A 22,184-nucleotide genomic window follows, 5' to 3' on the forward strand; every position below is an offset into this window, starting at 1 on the left:
GAGGCAAGGCCTCAGGTACTTACAATCCCAGGCAGTTGGTGCCAATGAGGGTTTGTGCCCAGGTCACTGTGGGTGAGCAGTCTAAATAGTCCAGAGATGCATGTGGGTGCTTCAGGAGGAGCAGCAATTTGGTAGTTCCTTAAGACTAAATGTTCATGCATTGTTTCACCCAATAGATGAAATCAGTGCTCAGTCCTTCAGCCCTAAACCTAACTGTGGTAAAGCCAGCAATAGGAAAACATTTGAAAGGATGCGCTACAGTGCAAACAGAGTGGTAGTTCCCAGGGATTTAATCACAAATAGCCTTACTCACAAAGTTAGTCTTCAGAAACAGGGTCACATCGGGGCTGTGCCATGGCTCTAGACCTGGAAAGCTCTCTACAGCTAACCAACACAATGCACTCTGGTCTGGAAAATTTCACAATGCAATGCCCATGGCCCATGCTACTTTTGCAAGTCAAGTCCAGTGGGGTCCAGGTAAAATGTCTAAAGCTAGGCTGAGGAAATTCCAATATGCAAGGTTTGCTATATAAAGACCAGCTCAAGCAGCAAATATTCCTGATTGAAGTCACCTGAGAAACAATTTTGCAAATTAGGGAACACTAGCAAAAAAAAGTTACACTTCGAAGTTTAACTGAGGAAAAGGCATCCATCTTCCTAGGACATTAGCGAAAAACCGAGCCATGCTGGGTAGAGGATGGGCTATACACAGACTGGCTTTTTAGGCAGGTGTTTTGTTTTCCAAAGTCCTGAACCTTCTGTAGGCAGATAGTAGAACCAGACAATCCAAGTGCCAATTCAAAAGAGAAAATGTACAGTAACATATCAGCAGAGAGGTTCAAAATATACATTCACTAAAACATCAGAAGGGAAAGGTCTTCATAAATTACATCACTATAAAAGCACCTAGTGGGCTAAAAATACATTTGAAAGAACAATTTGATGTGCTGTTGATTAGCGAATATACATATTAACAGGGACTGAATTGTCTTTTTCATTATTTTAAATCGATGTGTAAAAGAGATCAGCTTGATGTAGATAATCTTATTAATCTTTGTTGATGTTTCAAAACCCTTTATTTTAAAAAAAAACTTTTCCTAGGTAATGTTGCAAATACACAGGGGCAGCTACATTTGCCCATTACACACTCTTCTTTGCATCCTGCTTAGTAGTGCAACACAATGGTTGTGCGTTCCTGTTCCTTCTCACAATGTACAACTGTGAGTGAAGACTGAACAGACTCAATGAAAACAAGGAGGACATACATGGGCTTGGGGGTTCCTGCTATGGGGGCCTAGTGTCCGTTTAGTATATTTTGATTTTATGGTACATGTTAAACCACTTCAATTAGAAGACCCTATGAATCCACTTTAAGAGGGAGACAACAATGGCTGCAAGTCACTTTGCCAGGGCGATAGGCCCACTATGTTTGGGCTACTGCAATATCTTTCTAGTCAGTTCTTTGGTTTTAACAAAATCTATCCAATAGGTTAACACAAATTAGAGGGAGTAAATGGGCTTTAGATTAGTTTACCACATTTTTAGCTATTTTTTATATAGTAAATTGTAGGGTTGTCCCGATACCACTTTTTTAGGACCGAGTACAAGTACCGATACTTTTTTTCAAGTAGTCGCCGATACCGAATACCGATACTTTTTTTTAATGTCATGTGACCGTTTTCAAACCACAATACAGACCAAAGATATTTTCTTTAGAATTATGAAGAACTGGTACATCATGGTGTGGGGCTGTTTTTTAGCATACGGTACTGGAAAACTATATATCATTGAAGGAGTGATCACTGTCAGTGCAGCTCATCGGTGCCAGTGCCCAAAAGTGCAGCTAGCCAGTGCCACCTATCAGTGCAGATCAGTGCCCATTAGTGCATCAGTGCAGGGAGGCAGCTTATTAGTGCATCTCATCAGTGCCACCCAATCAATGCCAGTGCCACCTATCAGTGCCATCCATTTATGAGTGCCATTCAATCAATGCCAGTGCCACCTATCAGTGCCATCCAATGGTGCCATCCAATTTGTGTTCGATGTCACAAAAAATAAATAAAAAAAAAGTATTCTATTTTGGTATCGGGAGTATTTGCGCGAGTACGAGTACTAGCGCAAATACTCGGTATCGGTCCCGATACCGATACTGGTATCGGTATCTGGACAACCCTAGTAAATTGTATTTCCTACTTTTAGGCCTTTCATATATTGAAATTAAAACAATTAGGGATGAGCCCAATGTTCGAGTCAAACGTAAGTTCGACTCGAACATCGGGTGTTCGCCGAATAGCAAACACCCCAAATTTGGGGTGTTCGCAGCAAATTCGAAAGCTGCGGAACACCCTTTAAAAGTCTATGGGAGAAATCAAAAGTGCTAATTTTAACCACTTAAGCCCCGGACCAATATGCAGCCTAAAGACCCAAGGTGTTTTTACAGTTCGGGACTGCGTCGCTTTAACAGACAATTGCGCGGTCGTGCGACGTGGCTCCCAAACAAAATTGGCGTCCTTTTTTCCCCACAAATAGAGCTTTCTTTTGGTGGTATTTGATCACATCTGCGGTTTTTAGTTTTTGCGCTATAAACAAAAATAGAGCGACAATTTTGAAAAAAAAGCAATATTTTTTACTTTTTGCTGTAATAAATATCCCCCAAAAACATATATAAAAACATTTTTTTTCCTCAGTTTAGGCCGATACGTATTCTTCTACCTATTTTTAGTAAAAAAAATCGCAATAAGCGTTTATCGATTGGTTTGCGCAAAATTTATAGTGTTTACAAAATAGGGGATAGTTTTATTGCATTTTTATTTTTTATTTTTTTTTTACTACTAATGGCGGCGATCAGCAATTTTTTTCGTGACTGCGACATTATGGCGGACACTTCGGACAATTTTGACACATTTTTGGGACCATTGTCATTTTCACAGCAAAAAATGCATTTAAATTGCATTCTTTATTGTGAAAATGACAGTTGCAGTTTGGGAGTTAACCACAGGTGGCGCTGTAGGAGTTAGGGTGCACCTAGTATGTGTTTACAACTGTTTGGGGGTGTGGCTGTAGGAATGACGTCATCGATCGTGTCTTCCCTATAAAGGGAATGACGCGATCGATGCGCCGCCATAGTGAAGGACGGGGAAGCCGTGTTTACACACGGCTCTCCTCGTTCTTCAGCTCCGGGGAGCGATCGCGACGGAGCGGCTATAAACAAATAGCCGCGCCGTGGTCCCGGATCGCTCCCCGAGCGGACCCGACCTCCGCATGTAGCGGGGGGGGGTCCCGATCGGACCCCCCACCCGCTAATAGGCGAGGACGTACCTATACGCCCATGTGCCTGTACGTGCCATATTGTGGACGTATATGTACATGGGGTGGTCCTTAAGTGGTTAAAGGTTAATATGCAAGTTATTGTCATAAAAAAGTGTTTGGGGAACTGGGTCCTGCCCCAGGGGACACATATCAAAAAAAAGTTTTAAAAACTGCAGTTTTTTGGGAGAAGTGATTTTAATAATGCTTAAAGTGAAACAATAAAAGTGAAATATTCCTTAAAATTTTGTACCTGGGGATGTCTATAGTATGCCTGTAAATTTTTCCCGTGTTTAGTCCCTGCACAAAATGAAATTTCTAAAAGGAAAAAAAAGTAATTTAAAACTACTCGCAGCTATAATGAATTGTCGGGTCCCGGCAAAACAGATAAAAGTAATTGAAAAAAAACAGCATGGGATCCCCCCCCCCCCCCAGTACATTACCAGGCCCTTTGGGTAGGGTATGAATATTAACCACTTCCATACAGGGCACGTATACACCTTCCCGCCCAAGCCAATTTTAAGCTTTCAGCACTGTCGCACTTTGAATGGCAATTGCGCGGTCATGCTACATTGTACCCAAACAAAATTGGCGTCCTTTTTTACCCACAAATAGAGCTTTCTTTTGGTGGTATTTGATCACCTCTGCAATTTTTTTTTTGCGCAACAACTAAAAAAAGACCGAAAATCTTGAAAAAAAATACGTTTTTATTTTTTTCTGTAATTTTTTTGTAAATAAGTACGTTTTCTCTTTCAATTACGGGCACTGATATGGTGGCACTGATGGGCACAGATGAGATGGCACTGATGGACATCGACGAGGTAGTACTGACGGGCACAGATGAGGTGGCACCGATTGGCGGCGCTGGTATGCGGCACTGATGGGCACACATAGGCGGCACTCATGGGCACACATAGGCGGCACTGATGGGCACTCATGGGCAGCACTGATGGGCACTCATGGGCAGCACTGATGGGCACTCATAGGCAGCACAGATGGGCACTCATGGGCGGCACAGATGGGCACTGTGGGGTGGCACTTATGGGTGGCACAGATGGGCACTGTGGGGTGGCACAGATGGACACTGTGGGGTGGCACAGATGGACACTGTGGGGCAGCACTGATGGACACTGTGGGGCGGCACTGATTTACTTGTTGCCACTGATTGGCATCTTTTTTTTTTTCCCAGACTTTTTTTTTTCAGACTTTTTTTTTTTGGACTTTTTTTGCCCCTTTTTTTTTAGTTTTGCCCTTCCCTAGTGGGCATCCCTGGTGGTCCATGTGGCGATCCGAGGGGGGGCTGCGCTGATAAACAATCAGCACGAACCCCCCCTGTCAGGAGAGCCGTTGATCGGCTCTCCTCTACTCGCGTCTGTCAGACGCGAGTGAGGAAGAGCCATCAACGGCTCTTCCTGTTTACATCGTGATCAGCCGTGATTGGACACGGCTGATCACGTGGTAAAGAGTCTCCGTGAGAGACTCTTTACCGAGATCGTTGTTGCGGGGTGTCAGACTGACACCCCGCAACAACGATCGCCGCGATGCGTGCCCCCGGGGGCGCGCAGCGGCTAAGAATCCTGAGGACGTCATATGAAGTCCAGTCAGGATTCTACAACCACTTTGCCGACGTCAATTTGTCATTGGCGGGCGGCAAGTGGTTAAAGGGGAACCCCGAAACCAAAATAAAAAAAAAATGTGTGGGAGGCCCCCCAAATTCCATACTCGCCCCTTTAGGTCTGGTATGGATATTAAGGGGAACCCTGCGCCAATTTTCTTTTTTAAATGGCGTAGGGGGCCAGGTATGGAATTTGGGGGGACCCCCATGCATTTTTTTTTTATTTTGGTTCATTTTTTTTTTTCAATTACTTTTATTAGGTATGAAATTTAAAGGGATATTTCACTTTAAGCATTATTAAAATCACTGGTCCCAATTTTCTTTTTGCATTGATACATGTCCCCTGGGCCGGACCCGGGTCCCCAAACACTTTTTATATTAACCTTTAAAATTGGCACTTTTCATTTTTCACATTCGTGTCACATAGACTTTAACGGTGCTTGCGTGTTCGAACACATTTTTTGCCTGTTCGCATGTCCTGCTGCAAACCGAACCGGGGGGTGCTCGGCTCATCCCTACTAACAATTAATCAGTTTGCAATATTTGTGTTTACAAGCATCATATGCATTAAGGTTACCTGAGAGTGAGTTTCATTGTCCTGTAGCTGCAATTTCAATTTTTCATTTTCAGAATTTAGCTGTGTGTTGGTCTTCTTGAAGGTATCCCTGCGTTTGGATAAAATTATCTTATCCTCTTGAAGTTTCTGAGGACAAAAGAAAATATACATCCACTGGCTTGTTTTTAATATTCAAACCTTATTCTTAAAATAAAAATACGGCGGGATAAATGTAGAATAATACGATTTCTATAGGTTCTTTAAAAGCACTGCTATTAACCAGATAGGAGACTTTACTTAAGATTTTTTTATATTTTCCTCCACTTAAACAGAAAAAACACGACTTGTGTGAGAATAGGATGAACTGAGATGACCTTGGCAAAGATCTTGGGTCTGCAAAATTCCAAGGGTACCACTTTCCTTGAGGAAGTGACAGATGGACTGAGCAATTGAAGTGCCTTGGTAAGCACTTAAACAAGGCTCACCATGACCTTCTTCTAACAGGTGAAGAATGCAACTGACATTTCCCCCCTTGTTAAAGAAATGAGAGGAATCAGCCACCGAATCCTGTGTAGCAGCAGGAACAGCACAGGTGTGGGGCTCCCAAGACCAGATTGGTCTAAGACGTTAGAAACCCAAAGATTGGTTCACACATTAAGTGTACTATAAGCTGTACTATTGTGTTCTGACAGCGGTACCGCCTCCTCCCCCCCTGTTGAGGTCACTGCCTGCAAGCACTGATTGGATGTTGGTTCTGAAGAATGCTTATTCGATAAGCCTCACATGGTTTCAGTCTCTGTAAGTTCCAGTCTGACATGACTCCTGGTTGCCGTGCGTTCCAATGCTAACGCATCTCATCCTCACAAGCCTTTTGAGAAAATTGCAAGGATGAAATGCGTTAGGAGTCAGACTGCACGGCAACCAGAATGTATGTCGGACCCCAAACCAGAAGTCGTGTACCGGAACTCATGGAGATGGGCACTGGGTGATGTGCTGAGTATTCGGCACACTGGCGGGGGTGAGGAGTCTGGTGATATGTTTATAGTGTTTGATGGGCAATATGTTTTATAGTGTTTGTGAGTAGGTTTTAACTGGGCTAAAAATATACATTTTTTGTGATGGTATTACACTATCCGAGTCTTCTTTCTTTTTGATGTGGGCTGCTTGGTGGACCTTCTAAAGGGGAACGGAGACTGGAGGTTTTACTTCAGACAAAGATTGGAAGGGACATCTTGAAAGCTGTGTTTGCCAATCGTTAAAGGAGTGTTCCAGCCTTTTTTTATGTTTATTAAAGGTCAGCAGCTACAAAATGTGTAGCTGCTGGCTTTTAATAAACAGACACTTACCTGCTCCACGGTTCCAGCGATGCGCCGGCCGGGGCTCCGCTCCTCGTCCCCCCTTCGGCGTCTTCATTCCTAGTGTGGGCACCCGGCAGTGACAGCTTTCGGCACTGCTGGGTGCCCACGATGTTTCATGTTATATGATGCAGATTTGACTTAAAGGGTCACTAAAGGAATTTTGTTTTTAGCTAAATAGCTTCCTTTTCCTTACTGCAGTCCTGGTTTCATGTCCTCATTGTTCGTTTTTGCTTTGATGTTGCTGTAATTCTGCTCTGTTCTGGACACTTCCTGGTTGTCTGTTTCCTGATCACCACAGTACTGGGAGATTTCTCACTGTGGTGACTAATCAAGGAGGTGTATCTAAAACCCCTCAGCACCAATCCAGTTTCGTTTTGCAAAACCTTCCCTGCCCTCTATTGGCTCTCTGGCTCTGTACATCAGAGAACCAGGAAACAACAGCAAAAACTAAACTAAACTGCAGGTACATTATATGATTGGTTTTTATCTATTTTTAATCATTTTTAAAAGGAATCAGTTAACTATTATGTCTCTATACCCTGTAAACAGTAATTTCAGCAAAAAAAAATGTTTTCCTTTAGTGACCCTTTAATATATTTAGATTTGAATTCAGGTAGAAGAAAATTTTTGGTTTGGAGTACTCTCTTATCTTTTACATCCACCAGAGGGCGCGTGCACCGGCTGCACGGCGGGGAACACAATGCGTGTTGTCGGCGGGCACAAACGATCCCTGTGCTGTCAGGGAATAGGAAACATATTGTGTGTTTCTACTAAGTAAGAAAAATAATATGTCTCCTCTCCTAGTCACTCCCATCCCCACACTGAGGGAACACACATTTAACTCCTTGATCAAGCCCCAGTGTTAACCCCTTCTCTGCCAGTGACATTTACACAGTAATCCGTGCATTTTTATAGCACTGATCACGGTATACATGTCAATTGTCCCAAAAAAGGGTCAAGTGTCAGATCTGTCTGTCGCAATGTTTCAGTAAAGCTAAAAATTGCAGATCACCGCCAATACTAGTAAAAAAAACGCAATAAAATGTCATAATTCTTTCCCATAGTTTGTAGATGCTACAAACCAATCAATATACGCTTATTGCAATTTTCTTTTTACCAAAAATACGTAGAAGGATATATTGGCCTAAAATAATGAAGAAGTTTTTTTTTTTTTTTATTTGGGGTATATTATTTATAGCAAAAAGTAAAAAATATTGGTGATCAAATATCACCAAAAGAAAGCTCTATTTGTAGGGAAAAAAAAGGCGCAAATTTTGTTTTGGTACAACATCGCATGATAGTGCAATTGCCAGTTAAAGCGACTCAGTGCTCTGGTCAGGAAAGGGGTAAAATATTCCAGCCCTTAATGTCTAAACTACTGGCAACAAAAGCGAGTACACCCCTAAATGGAAAATGTCCAAATTGGGCCCAAAGTGTCAATTATTTTGTGTCCACCATTATTTTCCAGCACTGCCTTAATCCTCTTGGGCATGGAGTTCATCAGAGCTTCACAGGTTGCCACTGGAGTCCTCTTGCACTCCTCCACTTTCCGTTTGAGGATGCCCCACAGATGCTCAATAGGGTTTAGGTCTGGAGGCATGCTTGGCCAGTTCATCACCTTTACCCTCAGCTTCTTTAGCAAGGCAGTGGTTGTCTTGGAGGTGTGTATATTTATACAGTTGTGTGAAAAAGTATTTGCCCCCTTCCTAATTTTTTTTTTGCATATTTCTCACACTTTGTATTACAAGTACAAGTACAGTAAATTGTATTACTACACAAAGATAACCCGAGTAAATCCAAGATGCAGTTTTCAAATTATTGTTTCATTTTATTAAGGGGAAAAAGCTGTTCAAACCTGCCTGGTCCTATGTGAAAAAGTAATTGCCCCCTCCAATGCTGAATCATGAATGAACTGTTAAATTGTACTTGCCACACCCAGGCCTGATTACTGCCAGACCGGTTGAATCAAGAAATCACATAAATAGAACCTGTCTGACAAAGTGAAGAAAGCTAACAGATCACAAAAAGCCACACATCATGCCACAATCTAAAAACATTCAAGAACAATTTAGAAACAAATTAATGTACACATATTGGTCTAGGAAGGGTTTCAAAGCCATTTTTAAGGCTTTGGAACTCCAGTGAACCATAGGGAGAGCCATTATCCACAAATGGAGATAACTTGGAACAGGGGTGAACCTTCCCAGGAGTGCCTGACCTAAAAAAAATTACCAGGAGGATGAACACCCAGAACATCTAAAGAACTGCAGGCCTCACTTGCCTTAGGTAAGAGCAGTGTTCATTATTCAACAATAACAAAGAGACTGGGCAAAAATGGCATCCATGGGAGAGTTCCAAGGCCAAAGCCACTGCTGACCAAAAAGAACACCAATCTCACATTTACCAAAAAACATATTGATTATCCCCAAGACTTTTAGGCAAATATTCTGTGGACTGATGAGACAAAAATGTAACTTTTTGGAAGGTGTGCGTCCCGTTGCATCTGGCATAAAACTACTACAGCATTTCATAACAAGAACATCATACCAACAGTCAGACATGGTGGTGGTAGCATGATGGTCTGGGGCTGCTTTGCAGGTTCAGGACCTTGACGACTTACCATAATTGATGGAACCATGAATTTTGGGCTCTACCAGAAAATCCTAAAGGAGAATGTCCGGTCATCAGTTTGTGATCTCAAGCTCAAGTGTACTCGGGTAATGTCGAAGGACAAATACCTGAAGACAGCAAGTCCCCCTTCAAATGGTTCAAACAAAGCAACATTTAGGGTTTGGGGTGGCCTAGTCAAAGCCCAGACTTAAATCCAATTGAGATGCTGTATCATGATCATGATATGGAGAGTTCATGCTGGAAAACCCTCCAATGTGGCCAAATTTGCTCCACAGCAATTTGAAAGAATCATTGCCAGTTATTGCAAACGCTTGATTGCAGTTGTTGCCGCCAAGGGTGGCCCAACCAGTTATTAGGTTTAGTGGGAAATTACTTTTTCACATAAAGCCAGGCAGGTTTGAACAGATTTTTTGCCTTAATAAATGAAGCCATCATTTGAAAACTGCATTTTGCATTTACTCGGGTTATCTTTGTGTAATAACATTTGTTTGATGATCCAAATCATTTAAGTGTGACAAATATGGGGGGAAAAAAAATCAGGAAGGGGGCAAAAACTTTTTCACACGACTGTGTGTATATATTTAAATTAATTCAACTGTGATGCAGATATACATCACCAATTTCCATTAAAAGTGGCCAGAGCACAACAGAATTCTAACTTACCTTTTTCTTTTCCTCTGCAGATGCTCTAAGGGCATCCAAATTACTGTACGTCTTTAATCCTTCAGACATTTGCTGGATTTTCTCCTTAAGGGATGTCAGCTCACTGTTTATCTTGGTTTCCAGCTGCTCTACTTTCTGAAGGTCCTGTTGTAAACGCTGGCTCTCTGAGGAAACATTCATACATAGTGCATAAAATGGAATGTAAAATATAAATTTGTGTAACGTGTTCCAGTACCTCTTTCTGGAAAGTTATTCTGAAAACTAAAGCCGACCATAGATGGAGCGATTTTTTTCAGTACCATTTTATATGCCAGAATATAGCTGCTGTCAGGGGGAATGTGATCACTTATGAAAAAGTGAAACAAAATATTTATAATGCTTTTATATATCTATACAAAAGAGTTCTGCCTTTTATTTCTATTTTGAACTGAATGGGTTGTTTTACAAGGTGATCGTTTACAATCACTTTAAATGCTTAAGTTTCCCTTCTCCTCTTGCTTCACATCTTACATGGGAAATAGCTGAGGTGGTCTGATATCCGAGTTGCTCTTTTAATCTGGGTCCCCCAAATTTCCTGAAAGCTTTCCATCTTCTATGACAAACTTAGGGAAAACTCACTTTAAATTGCATACACACCACTACACCTGGTGTAACACACCACTACACCTGGTGACTTCTTAAAGGGGGCAGCTTGTGACATCTCTCCAAGTTGTGCCGTGGCTATTTTCGAATAGATGACAGTTGCACTTATTGGCTTAACTACCAAAGACAGTTTATTTTCCTCATACAACCCAGCAAAGGTGACCAAGCCCATCTTGGTAACATGACTGGTTGGTACCACACAGACAAGATTAGCTGTGCCTGAACTACTGGCACAAAGAAATGTCAGACAGTAGCCCAATGACAAAAGAAATTGAGCAACCTATCTACGAGTCCCAATCTCCGACTAGTCCATGGCTGGAGGAGATTAATCAGCCCTGATGAATTTGGAGCCCTTAACGTTTGATGGAGCACTTCCTCTCAAACACTGGGTGTTCAAAAGGCTACCGCTATGGCACTTTGGTGAAGGTATCTTAAATGTACTCTGTTCTTGTGATGATCGCTATCACATTCAAGATGGATGTAAATTAAAGCTAAGTAGAATATCTTGAGAAGGATCAGGCCAAAGATAGCTGGCCACGCTGGGGCCTGCCTCTTGGTCTCAACACTAGAAAGGTAGTGCAGAACACCAGCAAAGTCCCAAGACCTCTCCCTGGACTTTAGGCCGATATGAAGCAGCAGTACATAGCTCACATACAGCAATAGCCTCCAATCACTCCCTCAGCACAGCACGTGCCTCTGGGCTCACTAGCACAGACCAGCCACAGCTTGCATTGCTTCAGCTTTCTCTGTGGAGGCCTTCCCTTCCTCTGCCCAGCAAAGGAAATCTAGTAGCATCAAAGTTCTTGATAGAAAAATGCATCAACGTCTTTCTGCAGCCCTGCTTCTACAGTTTCTTAGCAGTAACCTTAGGCCTTGTTTTCTGGGCTCCTGGACCCACTTGTCCCTCTGCTCAGCAAGCAGCTTCCAGCTCCACTACCTGCAGCTCAGCACCTCCGGTGGGTGTAACTAACATGGTCAATGCCGGGGCCAATGGGAATCTGTCCCTGTCCTGTTGCCAGGAATGGGCTTAGTCCAGGCTGCACTGCAGCCATTGAATGTCCTCTCCTGCATTTCCTGTGCCCGTGCTCTGTCTCTACACAGGTGGGGGAGTAACATGCTGCCAATGGAGAAGAAATGGTGGCAAAGGGCTATCAATGGGCCTATGATTTATATGTTTCACTGGATTAACATAGCAGTGCTTTTTCTGTTTAAAAACAAAAAACATACTGTGTATATATATATATATATATATATATATATATATATATATATATATATATATATATATATATATACACACACACACATACACACACACACACACACACACACACATTTTTTAACAGTAAGATTGTAATACAGCCTCCTTTAGCTACAACAATGTAAAAGCTAAGCATCCTTAAAATAATTTAGGCAGAGGGCAAAAGATTAGTCATCAGTATTGCCTATGGTCTCCACGCAAATGATCTTTCTCCATTGTGGATTTACCATGCTGATCTTGGTAGAGGCAGGGCTTTGCTTCCCTATGTCAGAGGTTTCAGAAAGGAGAATAATGAGCAGCACAGTGGTGCCTTTACCAAATCCCACTCCAAATCCACTGAGAATAGCAGTCAAATGCATCAATGTGTTAGAGCTCACATCGCAGTTACAGCTATGAAGCTACAGGCACAGAAGTGTACATTCACAAACCAGGAAGCCATTTTTCAGAAGGAATTCAAGAGAAAAGTTAATTTATAGATGGAACAGTTTAAACACGATTAATACTGCTAGACATTTCAATTAACGCAAATTTTAACTTTCTGGGTTTAGGTCTACATTAAAGTGGCTGTAAACCCATTACAACCACTTTAACCTACAGGTAAGCCTAGATTAAGGCTTACCTGTAGGTGCAACAAATATCTCCCAAACCTAAAAGTTTTAGGAGATATTTGCAGAAAATAATCGGCACCGATGTCTACGGCGCATGCGCGTGCCACTTCTACTGGCGATCATGCCGTTAGTGGCGGCACCCGCGCGTTTTTTGGATGAAGGATCCTTATTTTAACCATATGGCCATTTTTTTTCAACTTTCAGTGGCCATCTTCGCTAAACATATCTGTCAATATGGCAATTAACCATAGTTATGGATTGTGTGGAAAACCGTTCCCCTTTTTTTTGGAATGTCCAAATGCACAACATGAAGACCAATGATAATAAAAATAAATCATACTTTTATCCTACAGAAATTCTGTAAGTCACTCCCATCTTTTCTCTCTGTATCGCCCTGATCTTTTCCTATTTTGAATTGTTTGTAAGGTATCTACTGGCGCGGGCAGTCCCTAATCAATTTGACTTCCTCTTTTCCTTTTAGGAGAGGCTTCATTGACATTTACATGCCAGTGTTCTACTTGACCCTGAGTGTGTCTTGCACTGGTTTACACAAGGCTGCCTTCTGCTATATTTTCAACTGCATCTTTTTTGGAGGTATCCCTGTTTTTCGTAGCCACTTTCTACATTTTAGTTTCTGCATCTCATGTGGTCTTTGTTGACTATTCATGTCTGTACAATATGCTTACAGCCAAAAAACCTTTTGTTAAATAAATGATGCAAGTCTTTTCAAGTCTATCAGTGTCTTACACTACCAATCATTTTTTGACTGCAACAAAAACACTTTGCTGCAGTGCTGTCACTGCTTCCTAGGCAAATTATACAATGCACAATTGAAAGTACTGGTTCAGCCCAAAAATGGCTTCCTCAATTGTGAATTGTTGACACGCTTAGCCAGTGCAATTTTTTATAGCCATTTTCTTTGATTATTATAACATTCACTGCATGCTTCTCCTCTGACTAGATGGAGAAATCGGACAGGACAGCTCTACAATTTATCTTCTTCTTACAGTGCGAGCAGAGAAACTGCTGCAAAAGGAAAATAAATAAATAAGAGCTTTAGTCAGGAAGAGGATACAGGCCGGTTCCTTTAGATATGCACTCAAGTGGCAGAAGGTGTGTACAAAGCAATTCAGCCTGAGACCAAACTTCTTGACCCTTGAACAAATATCTGAGAAACAATAGCATTAGTGAAATTGTTTACGCTGGGTAGTTTCCTCTTTCTCCAGCAGCAATGCTGATGGTTTTTTTCTTAAGCCATCTCAAGCCATAAAAAAAAGCCTTGACTATTTCACATTTTATGCTGCCCAGTAAAATGAAGACTATTTAGTCAATACAATAGTAAGTTTAGTATCTATAATCTTTGTATATATGGGTAATGTAGTACAACCCCTTTACAACTACAAGGAGTGTAAAAAGATTCTAACATACAGTATGTCTGCCCAATAAATGAACAAATTCAGTAGGAAAAACATTACGTTAAACTATATCTAAATTAAAAGGACAGAAAATTAATATATTGCACGTTGACAGCCCTTAGATGTGAATTTTTTTTGGAACAGGGACATTTTCCTTTAACATTACAGAAAATATCCATTAATATTGCCAGAAATGTAGTGTCCTTGTCACTTCCTGTAACCATAAATAGGATCTTTTCCCTGCTAAAATTCTCCTCCTGGTGCCATTTTTTTTGTGCCACCATCTTGAAATATTCCAGGCATGCGCAGATGTGCTGCAGGTCCCTGCTAGGTATTTAGGATGTGATCCTCAGTAAAAACACTGCCTCCTGGGATGTGTGGCATGGACATCCTAGGAGTCAGTGAAAACCCCTATGTCATTCTCGTCTAGGCCAGGAAGCAGAAGGTGTTGGGCTGCAGCACAAAAAAGGTACTGAAGGTTTCCAAAAAATTCTGATTTTTTTTTACTATTGTGTTAGAGGGAGGGGAAAGGAAACAGAAGTAAAAAAAGCTCCTTTATGGATACTTGCACACAGGGCATTTAGAAACTTTGGGGGCTATTTATGAAAGACAAATCCACTTTGCACTACAAAGTACACTTGAAATTGCACTGCTAGTCCCATCAGTTCATCATGTAACCAAGATCAACAAAGGCAGACATGTTTGAAGTCTAGTCTGTGTGACACATAGATCGTTCTACAGATACAAATAAATGAGTGTAACCACAAAGAAACAAAGTTTGTTAAGATAACAAGTGAAAATAAAGCAAAACTAACGCAGTCACTAAATGTAAGGACTGGTAAGTTACAATATATTATATTTTTGTTTAGGGGTCTATATACACTTTAATTGCCATTATCATATAGTGTATATTTTGTTTTATAACGGTTACTTTGATAAGCCAGAATTACAAAAAATAGTCCTTAAAATGCCACATCTTTTTAGGATTTTTCCATTAAAACAGCCACCAACAGTCCCCTTACCATCAAAATTGCTGTTCAGGTTCTGTTGTGCGATTAATATTATATATGGATTTTTTTTTTATATGGCTAGCATTTGCTATTACGGAAATTCCGTTCGTCTGTATGGAATTCCGACGGAGAAAAAAACATGCATGCTCGGAAACAATTCGACGCATGCTCTGAAGAATTGAACTTCATTATTCTAGGCTCGTCGTAGTGTTGTATGTCACTGTGTTTTCGACGGCCGGAATTTGGTGTGTCCGCGTGTATGCAAGCCAAGCTTGAGCGGAATTCCGTCGGAAAAACCCGTCAGAGTTTATTCCGATGGGAAATCCGATCGTGTGTAAGGGGCATTAGATGCAGTAATCACTAAATGTATTACCAGTAATGTCTTATATTCAATTCAAGGTGTTTACCTTCGGAGAAGGAGCAGTTCAAACGTCAAACTGCTGGGGTGCCTTGCAAATCAAAAAGCAGGGGATTGCAGATCACAACATCTGCCTCATGCAAAAAAAGTGTCCAGTCTATTTTTTTTTTTTTTTTTTTGCGATAACGTTTTAGTCTCATAAACGACACAGTAAAAACAAGCAATACATCATTGTAATATTCAAATGGATTATTCTTACCAGTTGTCAAATTCTTTGATGTGCTCTGTGATTTGTGCATTTCGGTTTCCTTAAAACTAAGATCTTCTTGCATAATTTTAAGTTCTTGAGCAGTGACAGAAGAAATTTGTTTCATCCTATTTATATTCTGTGTGAAAGTAAAGTAATGCCAACATTAATAAAGCATCAACTGAAAACAAAAGTATCATGGCAAAAACGAAGAACTAAGAAAAACCCAAACATACACACTATTCAAAGTAAGTGCCTTAGTACACTACATTCTTAGTGCCCAATAACAAAGGATATCATTTCTTTTGAAAGTGACCTCACCCTGCTAGAGTGTTCCAGCAGCGTGACAATGGTTGCTTCGATCTCTGTTTTCCGTTCCATCTCCTGATTCTTATTTTCTTCGAAAGTGGCAAAAAAGTCTGAAATAAAAATTATAGACCTGTGAGGAATACTAAAAAAAAAAAAAAAGTAAGTCTAGCCGCTTTAAATCTTACCCTATATATAGCTTTATTATTAGTACCTAGTACCAGCGCAGGACCCAGCTTTCCAAAACAGCCAAGTAGCCAATAGCGGCCCCTGTAATGCACTTCATTCATAATAAATGCAATGATTAATATTGTTACACTGCATTCTGTTGTAGTTACAAGCAGATCAAAGACTCCCAATGATCCACATTTGTGGGTTTCTGTAAAAAAAAAAAAAGTTTTATTGAGTTTGTAGTTTACCTTTAAAATCATTTTCCTGAAGTACATCACAGGACACAGTATTTTTTTTTATATCAATTACTATATAATTCAGCTGCCACATTCAGGCGACTGGACACTGGCAAAAAAACCCCCAAAAAAACAGGATATCCCTGCCTAGGCATAACCCCTTTCAGCTAAGCATAGCTTCAGTTCTGTAGCAAGCCATGAAACAGTTATGGATGAGGGGTGGGATCCCTGTGTCCTGTGATGCACCCTTCTGTGCCCCTTTAGAAAGTACAAAGAGGGAATCCGACTTATTAATTACAGCAGTTGCCTTCAGGTAAACCTTGACTACACAAATCACATCCAATTTATGAAGAGCCTTGTGTTCCCTGGCACCTGAGGCTTAGGGCAGAAAAAAGGCAACACGATACCCTGGTTAAGATGCAAAGAAAACCAGTAGAAAGGATACCTGAGGCTGAAAAACCACCTTATTATGATTTATCACTGTGAAAATCTGTGTAAATGAAGCTTAAGGCAATATCCTGGATGGGCTGAAACCGAGATTTCTGTAAAACAAGAAGTTCCAAGTTAGGATCCCATGGGGTCAACAGAGTCCTGACTGGTGAAACGACACGTGTGACATCTTGTACAAGGGCATACACCAAGGAACACAAACCAGTAGGTCTCTGAAAAAGGACCACAAAGGTCGAAATCTGAATCTTGATTGTACTTAATATACCCGGCCCTGGTCGAGAAATGCCAGAATGCGTGAATAAAGCACCCCAAGGGTCACACCAGTCAAAATAAGACTTTCAAGCTCAATGCTAAATCTTCAATGAAGTCACCTTCCTAGCATTCAGAAAGGAAGAAATAACCAAATCAGATACCCCCTGTCTCTCAAGATTCTAGCTTTAACAGCTATGCCATTAAAGCCAGGGACTGCAAAGAAGGATGGTCAGACCCTGAAACACAGAAGGTTGGGTCGATCCGGCAGGGTCCAAGGTTCCCCCACTGACAGGTTTACGATCTTGGAGTACCAAGTTCTCTTGGCCCAAGCTGGGGTGATCCTGATTACCAGATTGCCTTCCACCCAAATCCTATGAAGCACACAAGGTAGAAGCTGTAACAGCAGAAGGGCATACATTAGGGAGAAATCATATTACGGTGTCACCAGAGCATCTACTGTGAACGCTTAGGGACCTTGGTCCTGGATACAAACCTGTCAAGCATCACATTATTATACAGGATTTATATATTATCAACAGATTGTGCAGTGCTTTACAATATAAATGGAGTGTACAGTACAGTTACAATACAAGAAGGTTAAGAGGGCCCGGGCTCATAAGTTTTTACAATATAATAGAGTGGTGCAAGTGATACAAAAAGTAAACACTGTGAGAAATTAGCTAATGGAAGAATTAAAACTTCAGTTGTTAGGTGGAAGCAGTATCCGGCTTCCATGATGCAATGAGTTTTCAGGGATCGCCTAAAGGTGAACAGAGTAGGGGATAGACATCCAGATTGAATTAGAGAGTTCCAGAGGATGGGAGAAGCCCTGCTATGGAGAAGCTCTGGAGAAGTTAGAGAGTAGGAGTTCTTGGGAAAAGTGTAGAGCATGATTTTGGTGATATTTTGAGACAAAATTGGTGATGTAGCTTGGGGCAGATTTGTGAAAGGCTTTCTATGTTAGTATTTGGAAATTTGCATTTAACCTGGATGCCAAAAGATCCACACCCAGAGTCCCCCACCTTAGGCTTTGGGTGAAAAGCTGTAGACAGCTGAGGAAACCGCCCGTCTCTGGCTGTGCGATACACATGCTGTACACGATGGTGGCCCTCATTAGGGTTCACCTCCATAGGACACAGATTTCTGGCTCCTGCACAGAGAGGGGCAGAGGGAAGGGCTCTGCTCCCCAAATGTTGCCAAAAGCCTCCCGTACCACCCCTAAACACTACTGCTGCTACAGTATGTGGTATTTGGGGTAGCCAGGAGAAAGAGGAAATATGACACCTAAAATAAAAAAGAATCAGTAAAAAGTTCAAATGACTGTGGTCAAGGGGAGGATGGGGGACAAAAAAGGGCACAGCAGGAGACGGAAAGAAAGAGGGTACAAGCACAAACACCTTCTCCATTTGGAACAAAGGGAATCACCAGGGCATTCCTCATTCAATGCCACAGGGTCCCCAGAGGGGTTCAAACTTCACCCACTTGAGCAGGCTAATACCATTAGGTCCTTCAGGGACTCTACTACCCAGCTGGGCATCACTGTCGCTTGACCAGTACAGGGTCCGAGTACCATTCCTTCTATCAAATATCAATAGGAAACAGACCTGTATAAGCCAGACACCTTTTCACAAATGAAAATCTTGAGAAACTAGCTAAAACTAGCTAAAAAGAGCACAGGCATGACCATCACCTAAGACACTAGAAAAAACTGAAGCTATGCCCATCTAGGAGGGCTTATGTCTGGGCAGGTATACCCTGCCATTTTTTGCTAGTATCCAATCACCTGAAGGTATAGTAGTTTAACCTGCAATGGATATAAAGACACCCAGTGTCCTAGGATGCATGATAACGAAAAGCCTTTACTTCGGTTTTATAAATAAACTTAAAATGTTTTGTACAATAAATGTTTTTTTTAGTAAGATGCCCATTCCATAGCTTTCAGCTCTATTTCTGTCTATCTTTGTGTATTTCAGCTCAATCTGCGCATATCCCCTAATCTGAAAAATAAAAACTGGAATCTCATAATGGTCACAGCAGTTGTGTAGACCGAAGAATTCAAGCACAGAGATCATCAACAAGCCCTTGGGAGATGTAAGAAATTGTCAAGTGAAATATCAGTTTTGAATGGACTGACCGTAGAGGCAGGAAGGGGAAATAAAAAAAGGTAAAGATGCTTTGCAACAAAGGGCCCCTGATTCAGGTGGCTTACTGTAGTAACATCAGAAACCTTTAATCTTCAAATGAAACCTGTAGCTTCTACCTTAAGTATTGCAGTAGTATTGCAAAATGTCCATTCCTAAACAATTGCCCTTTAAATATTTTAAGGCCCCTTTCACATGGGTGCCTCTGCTGATCCCCACTGACCAGGCGGGTGACAGGTCCGTGTCTGCTATGCAGACACAGTCCCGCTCTCCTCTATGGGGCAATCAGATGGAAAAAGTCCACCTGTTTGTTTACATCCAATCTGACCCGCTGGAGGCATGGGGGAATAGGACCACCATCAGTCTGTTTTTGGCGGACAGGATTGGATCAGATGGCGGCAGGTGTCAGCGGACATGTATCCGCTGACATTCGCCGTGCTACAGAAGAGACTGGAGGGTCGACCATGTTCGCCTAAAATAAAAGGATACGATGAGTACTGCTGCATCAGCGATGGACGTATTTTCTAATGCCGAGGTAAATATAAACAAGATTGAGCATTAAGCCCTTGCTAAGAAGAGCTTGGCATTCATAAGGGCACCCTTACATTATGTTTTAAGGAGGAGCATGAATTGTATTAGAACTTGGGCAATTGACTTAGGCATCGAAAACACTATCTATGACAGCTTTATGTATCATGTCCAGCATTCAACTCTATCATCTATTCAGATTAATGCTAGGACTACACTTGTGATCATTGTAAATATCGTTGCAACTGAAAGATTTAAACATTCATCAAGAGTAACCTCATCTGTGCAACACACTAAAATCAATGTGATTATAACAGCATGATTGCCAATGAGTAGTTAAATCTCAGCACCTCTTAGGACCTACACTGCATACCAGCTAGCATCTCTCGCTCATTTTTTTTTAGGTTAAAGCAGGGGTGCCCAACCAGTGGCCAGCGGAGCCCTCTGATGTGGCCCGCGACCTCCTGCTCTGGAATACAATAGAATAGAATACTGTTAAATTAAAAGCAAGTTTATTACTAAAATCACAGTGCATATATGGGCAGGTCTATTCTGCAGTGGTTACTGGGCTTCTTTCAAACTGATCCACAGGTGCAGAGAAGTGAAGCTGTGGGCTACCTGCACTGAACCATAGACTTCTATTACCTGCGAGTTTGGTGTGCTTCTAAAAAGGCACCACACCTTCAGGATATAATAGAAGTCTATGGCAAAGTACAGCTAACCTGCAGGAAAGCCACAGGTGAAGTGTGCTGCACCCATGATGCGGGTTAACAACCGTGCATCAGTGTGAAAGCAGCCTTAGGCCTCTTTCACATAGTCAGTCTGACCAAATCGGACCCTCCATTCACCTCTAAGGAGTGGAAGATGTAAATCAACTTGTGTCTATTTACAAACGCCTACCACCAATCCAATAAAAATAAAAAAAGAGAGAGTAGAGTGGGCTCTAAAGAGCTGAGTGGGCTGCCATCCACCCACTCGGCTCATTGTGGCCCGCGACTGGTTACCAAGTCACTTAAGTGGTCCTTGCTCTTCAAAAGGTTGGGAACCCCTGGTGTAACTTTAGGGTGCCCAATGACAACAGATGACAAAACTGTGTGACAGTACAATATCAAACAACAGAAAATGACAACCCAGAACAAGTGTTCTCAGGGAAATAGTAATCAGGCAGGTTATTTACCTTATTTTCCCATTGCCGGTACTGTTGCCCAGCATGCTTCCTTTATTATCCCTACCAACACACTTTGCACAACTATAGCTTTTCTGTTTAGGCAAAGTGACAGGCATACAAGTCATACATATCTGTCTGTACACCAATGTCTTTGGCCAGCTTTAGAGTATTGGGTGTTTGATTAGCTCCATGTGCCCCAAGTCATCTGATCAATAATACTTGCCCATGGAGGAGCTCACCTCTATATTCTTCCTTTTTGGTATAACTTATTTTAAGAGGTTCTTCTCCCAAAACGAGAATGGTTTTGTTTTCTTAATGCATATAATGGTTAGCTATGAAAAATGATTATATTAATAAAAGCAGCAATATATCTTATTTCAATTCGGTGCTTTACAGGAAAATGTTAAAACCCCTTGGAAATGCAGTTTTATTTGTTTAAGGACCATATAAAATATTGGATTGTGGATGTAGAAAATTTAGAAACCTAAATTTCCTGCCAAGCTATTTCTTCCTTTAAAAGAAATCCCAACTCTCAGCGGAAGCCATATAGGTAAACAAGTGCATTGTGTGCAAGACAAATTTTGACATAGTACTCTTATTTTCAAAAGTGAATTTCCTATTTAAAATAAAATAAATTGTACACATAGGAAAAAGACAATGCAGTGCAGCAATGAAAAATGTATGCACTAGTAAAACTGAGCTACAGACAATAAAAACTTTTTGCTGTACATTTAAAATGCTGGCACCTAGTTTTTTCCTATTTTTCAGTAAATTCTTAAGTTACAAATGCATCCTTCAGATGAAAAATAAACAGACAAGAAAGAGAATCGGGGACTTGCCAGCCAAGGTTTATCTCATAAGAACTCTTTGCACTATCCCATAGCAAACATTCAATCTTAATGTGGCAAATATAGGCAACAGAAAGACGGAAAGCTTTTACACTGTCCGGTATTGTCCAAAGCTACAGATGTAATGCATATTGTGCTGTAGAGAGAGAGAGAGACTATAGGGGGGGGCCCCATGGGATTGCTTAGGCTTAGGTTAACAGCTGACACTTTAGGCAGAACCAAACAAAAGTAGCAAAGCAAAAAGCTGAAACGACACTAGGGCAGGCTGGAGATAGGGTGCTTATGGCAAACACAGTTTCTTAAAAAAAGTGCTGTCATGAGAGAAGAACAGGGGCTGTCACTGCCGCTGTCCCTATAAAAATCTTTGTCGCCTGGCTCGGTCTGGCTTTATTACTTTTGATGCTAGGAACAAGC

The 22,184-nt window shown here is 41.4% G+C and overlaps 1 protein-coding gene across 1 annotated transcript in view; it reads right to left on the reverse strand.

Annotated features, from left to right (window-relative positions):
- Positions 1-22,184, reverse strand: part of IFT74 (intraflagellar transport 74) — a 136,518-nt gene that overhangs the window by 6,879 nt on the left and 107,455 nt on the right. Inside the window, exons 15-18 of the mRNA XM_040358623.1 lie at positions 15,992-16,089; positions 15,683-15,809; positions 10,130-10,293; positions 5,499-5,624 (exon numbers count right to left, since the gene is read on the reverse strand). Coding sequence (XP_040214557.1) covers positions 5,499-5,624; positions 10,130-10,293; positions 15,683-15,809; positions 15,992-16,089 — 515 coding nt within the window. The remainder of the gene's footprint in view (positions 1-5,498; positions 5,625-10,129; positions 10,294-15,682; positions 15,810-15,991; positions 16,090-22,184) is intronic.

Source organism: Rana temporaria, chromosome 1 (assembly GCF_905171775.1).
Source record: "Rana temporaria chromosome 1, aRanTem1.1, whole genome shotgun sequence".
Classification (NCBI taxonomy): domain Eukaryota; kingdom Metazoa; phylum Chordata; class Amphibia; order Anura; family Ranidae; genus Rana; species Rana temporaria.